Raw genomic sequence first — 4,258 nt, 5'->3', positions numbered from 1 at the left:
GGGGCGGGCTGGGGAGCGGGGCTGGTCCCGGCTCTCCCATCGCAGGGCACAACCTGCACTTTCCCCTTCCCCGCACACGGGGCGGGACACAAGAGCCCCGGGGCGTGAGGTCCCCCGGGCAGAGGCGCTGGCTGTTGAGCTGGGGCCAGCACCAGCACGGCCCAGGGCCCCGCGGCGGGCAGGAGCACCGGGCACGACCTCCCCAGCACAGAGACTTCAGCACCAAGTCCTGCAGTTTGGAAGGGAAGGTACAGATACTGATGTAATCTTTTTTATGTAATCTTTTTTATGGTATATCTAGCTTTTGCAAACTATATCTAACTGACTTCCCAGGGGATCAAGGGGCTGCAGGAGGTGTGCAGCCGCCTGCGGGAGCTGTGCCAGCGCTGGCTGGAGCCCTAGCGCCGCAGCAAGGAGCACATCCTGGAGCTGGCGGTGCTGGGGCAGTTCCTGGCCGTCCTGCCCCGGGCGATGCGGAGCTGGGAGCGGGCATGCAGCGGGAGCCCTGCGCTGAGGCGGTGGTCCTGGCCGAGGGGTTTTGTGTGGGGCAAGTGGAGAAGGACAAGCTCCAGGCGCCGTCCCCATCTCCATGTGTCTGGACACACTCCTTCCCACAGCTCTCTCCCAGTCCCTGGTCACTGTAACACATTTGCCTTGTCCCCAGGTCCCCGTGCATGTCAAGGTTGAGGAAATGTCCTCAACCTATTACATTCAATATGACAGATATGTCATTGGACAAGATGGTGCCCACTGGGGCATTGTGGGAACATCTCAGATCCTGCCTGGCATGGCCACAGCCCTTGAAGGAGGCAGGACAGGATGAAACCGCAGAGCCTCAGGACGAGCCCCTTTGGGTCCCCAGGAAGGAGCTCCTGCCCCAGCAGGACCCAGGTAAAGCACTGGATGCAGGGCAGGGCCTGGGTCTGGGGGCCTGAGTGACTGTCCTGCATTTGGGGCGAGAGGCTCAAATCTCTGTCCCTGCGACGCCGTGAGCATTTGTGACCACGTGGCTGGGGTGGGACAGGGCTCTGACCTGCGTGGCTGGGCAGCACTGGGCTGAGGGCCCCGGGCTTTCTCACTGCATGTGTGCAGCACCCAGCAGAAAGATCCCTGAGCTTGGGTGATCCCCGTGGTGCTGCAGTGGTCACATCAATGGTGTAATGGGTGTCCTAACAGTCAGGGGTCTGCTCAGCCCTTTTTCATGCCCCGGTGACCCTCTGTGCCCAAAACAGGGCTGGTGCAGGTGTCGGGGACATGAGTTTGCCCAGTGAGGTTTGTCTGGTACACTTAGCCCAGGCCTGTGTCCTGCTGCAGATCGCCTGAAAAGAGAGGAGACCTGGGAGTGGTCAGCTCATGAAGGCTCCTCAGGCTGGTGCCCCAGAGCAGGCCCTTGTCCAGGAGCAGGTAAGGAGCCGTGTTTGCACCTTTTCTAGTAGCAGGAGGCATCATCCAGCAAAGGAAAATCTCTTTGCCAGAACATTTTGATGGGGTCAGTGCTCCAAGAGGCCGGGTTTTTGCATTTTCCCAGTGCCCCTGGAAGTCTTTCACACACCTTGTAGCAGAGAGACCATGTATTTGCCTTCCCCCTACCTTTAGGTCTCTGGCTGCCTTATTCCCAGACAGGTACAGGTGAACAGCAGGGTTTTCCCCGTGCTGGCAGCACCCGGGCTAACTTGTGCATTCTCTTCCCCACTCAGTAGGTGCAGGGACCCCGAGCAGAGCTGAGGAGGAGCCTCGTGAGGAAGGGCCTGGAAACCTGGAACTACAGGGGACTCCCCCAGGGAGACTGGGGGAAGGGGGCTCCCTGACACCTGATCCAGGCCAACTGCACGTGGGGCAGGACAAACCCCCAAAGCAGAAGGTGAGGAGACACCAGCTTCAGTCGGGGTTGGGACTGCAGCTCAGGCAGAGACCAGAAGGAGCCAGTGGTGCAGGGAAAATACAGGGAGTGGAGAGACCTAAATAGTGAAAGGAGGAGGCTTCGCTGCACCCGCACCAAGCTGGTAGTAGCTGAAGCTCGCTCCCAAGTTCAGATAGGCAGGGGAGCTGATGCTGGAAGGCTGGGTCAGGATCCGTGGGTGCTTCTGAGGAGTGCTGAGAAAGAAAGAAAGCTTTTAAGACTAGAAAAACCAAGGAAGAGCCCCACTGGGTACTTGGGGATACCCAGCCAGCCCCAGGGAGCACGGGGCATTGGTCTCCATTGCTGACCCCAGCATGTTCCCCTGAAAATGGTTAAGACTGTGGAGCATAAAGGGTGACTTCAGCTGATGCCAGCAGGATTCTCCAGCACAGGCAGTGACAGCAGCTGCATGGGCAGGCAGTTTAGTAGGACTGAGCAGCACACCTAGCTGCTAGACATCTCTGTTAGTCAGAGGGGAGGTAGAAGAATGGATGGATTTGCACCTTACAAACTAACTGAATCAGAGATGCATAGAATAGGATGTTGTGAGCCCAACTCATTTCATGAGACAGTGAGAGAATATGCACAGGACAGACTCAGAGAGAGAGAGAGAGTTTTGTATGCTAAGGAGGGGAAAGGACATGGGGAAGGGAGAAAGGTTGGAGCGGGAAGAGAGCTGGTAAAGGGAAACAAGTAAAGAACCTAACTGCGAATGGAAGAGATGGAGGCGTATGAACCTTAGATGCTATAATCCATATTATCTTGCTCAGTGATGATGTCCTGTATATTGAGGAGAGAGTGCTTTCTCCATCTGGGTCCATTGCAAAGCCCAGTGCGGTGGTGAGAATGGGTGTTAGGTTGCCTGTGGCTTGAATTGTGGGGGGCTGCCTGTAAAGCAGGACAGGTTTGCCCAGTGTGGCTACGTTGGGACAGCCCTCCTTTTCCAGGCGGGGGTGGCAGTCGTTACTGATGTGTCCAGGGTTTTCAAGCTGGGGGCTGTAGGAGACAGGCAGTGGAGTCTGTGTTCCTAATCCTCTGGTTGGTATGGTAGCAGGGTGGAGCACAGTCTGAGTCTGGCTTTGCTGCTTGCAGTGACCAGACTTTTGGGGGTTTATTGTAATTGTAGCAATCCCTGCTCCAGATCCATGGGGTGTGCATCCTGGTGGGTGGGAGCCATTGAAGGAGATAGTGTTGTAATATCGAGTTTGGCTGTGGATGATGGATCTAGTGGTTTGCTCAGGGTGAAAGCTAGCTGTAGTAGTGGGTGGGTTTCTATTCCAGCTGTCCATATGATGAAATACCCTTGATGTACCTTAGATGTATGAAGGGAAAAAGTGGCAGCTGGGGAGGAAACAGAGTTTGAGTTTCTCGTGGACATATTGGCATATTGTGGGGATCATGCGTGTGCCCATGGCATTGCCATTTGTAAGTATTTCAAGGGAGTCCCCATTTCTGAACTAGTTGTGTGTAAAGATGAAGGAAGCCCATGTGTAAACAACATGCTAAGAAAGTCAAGTGAATACCAGTCCCAGTCCCCGTATACCGGCTTTATACCAGTCACAAAACCAGCTTCCCCAGCTAGACTTCAGGGCTTAGGCACCTGTGTTACCTTCTGCCAAGCAAAAGTAGCTTCAACATCTCCCACAATGAGCCCGGCTAAAGCAGATGCATTAACTCCTGTGTCCACAAATCTGTATCCACATGACATGTCAGGTGAATGCCTGGAAATTTGACACTCCTAAATAACATAGCTAAGACCCAGATCTTTGTATCCCAGAGTAAGTACAGATCAGGGCTGTGGGGGCTGGAAGCAGCCACAAAAGAAGATGCTGATGGTGTAATGCTTGTGACTTCAGCTCCGGGAGGCCTTTGAGGACGTGGCAGTGTATTTCACGCGGAAGGAGTGGGAGCTGCTGGGAGATGAGGACAAGGAGCTTTACCGGGACCAGATGCTGAAGAATTACCGAGCCCTAGTTTCCCTGGGTAAAGCTCTGTTCACTGCTTCTCTCTGGAACTGCAAGCTTTCAATTTTGTCACTGTTTCCCTGTTTTCTCTCTCACATTTTCTGTGTATGTATCCTCCTTCATTTAATCCAGCCACCATCACTTGGGTCCGCCTCATCCATTTAACTCCTGGTGCTTCCGTATTCAGTAGACTCTTGGTAAGATGATCCTCTTGACTTCGCAGCATCTTCCTATCTTTTCAAATTCATTGGGCCTACAAATTCAGTAACCAGGGGATTCTTCAATAATTCCTTGAATAATTATTCTGATTTCCTCCCTCTCTTGCCTAGTGTATCCTATCCAAACACATCTAGCAACTCTAGGATGCTCAGTTCAGTGCTATCCTTTTTCTCCT

The 4,258-nt window shown here is 53.9% G+C and overlaps 1 protein-coding gene and 1 long non-coding RNA gene across 2 annotated transcripts in view; both read left to right on the top strand.

The window, feature by feature from the left end:
- Window positions 1-10: 10 nt before the first annotated feature.
- On the top strand, window positions 11-1,855 carry LOC112549003. The gene is made up of 4 exons (XR_003092439.1): window positions 11-248; window positions 724-891; window positions 1,315-1,404; window positions 1,698-1,855. It is a non-coding gene; the product is annotated as an uncharacterized LOC112549003 (long non-coding RNA).
- A 1,443-nt stretch (window positions 1,856-3,298) lies between these two features.
- Window positions 3,299-4,258, top strand: part of LOC106723438 (zinc finger protein 34-like) — an 8,968-nt gene continuing 8,008 nt past the window's right edge. Inside the window, exons 1-2 of the mRNA XM_025195817.1 lie at window positions 3,299-3,325; window positions 3,757-3,883. Coding sequence (XP_025051602.1) covers window positions 3,299-3,325; window positions 3,757-3,883 — 154 coding nt within the window. The remainder of the gene's footprint in view (window positions 3,326-3,756; window positions 3,884-4,258) is intronic.

The sequence above is a fragment of the Alligator sinensis genome, unplaced genomic scaffold (genome assembly GCF_000455745.1).
Source record: "Alligator sinensis unplaced genomic scaffold, ASM45574v1 scaffold2329_1, whole genome shotgun sequence".
Classification (NCBI taxonomy): Eukaryota; Metazoa; Chordata; order Crocodylia; family Alligatoridae; genus Alligator; species Alligator sinensis.
This window is presented reverse-complemented; position numbering and strand designations above follow the sequence as displayed.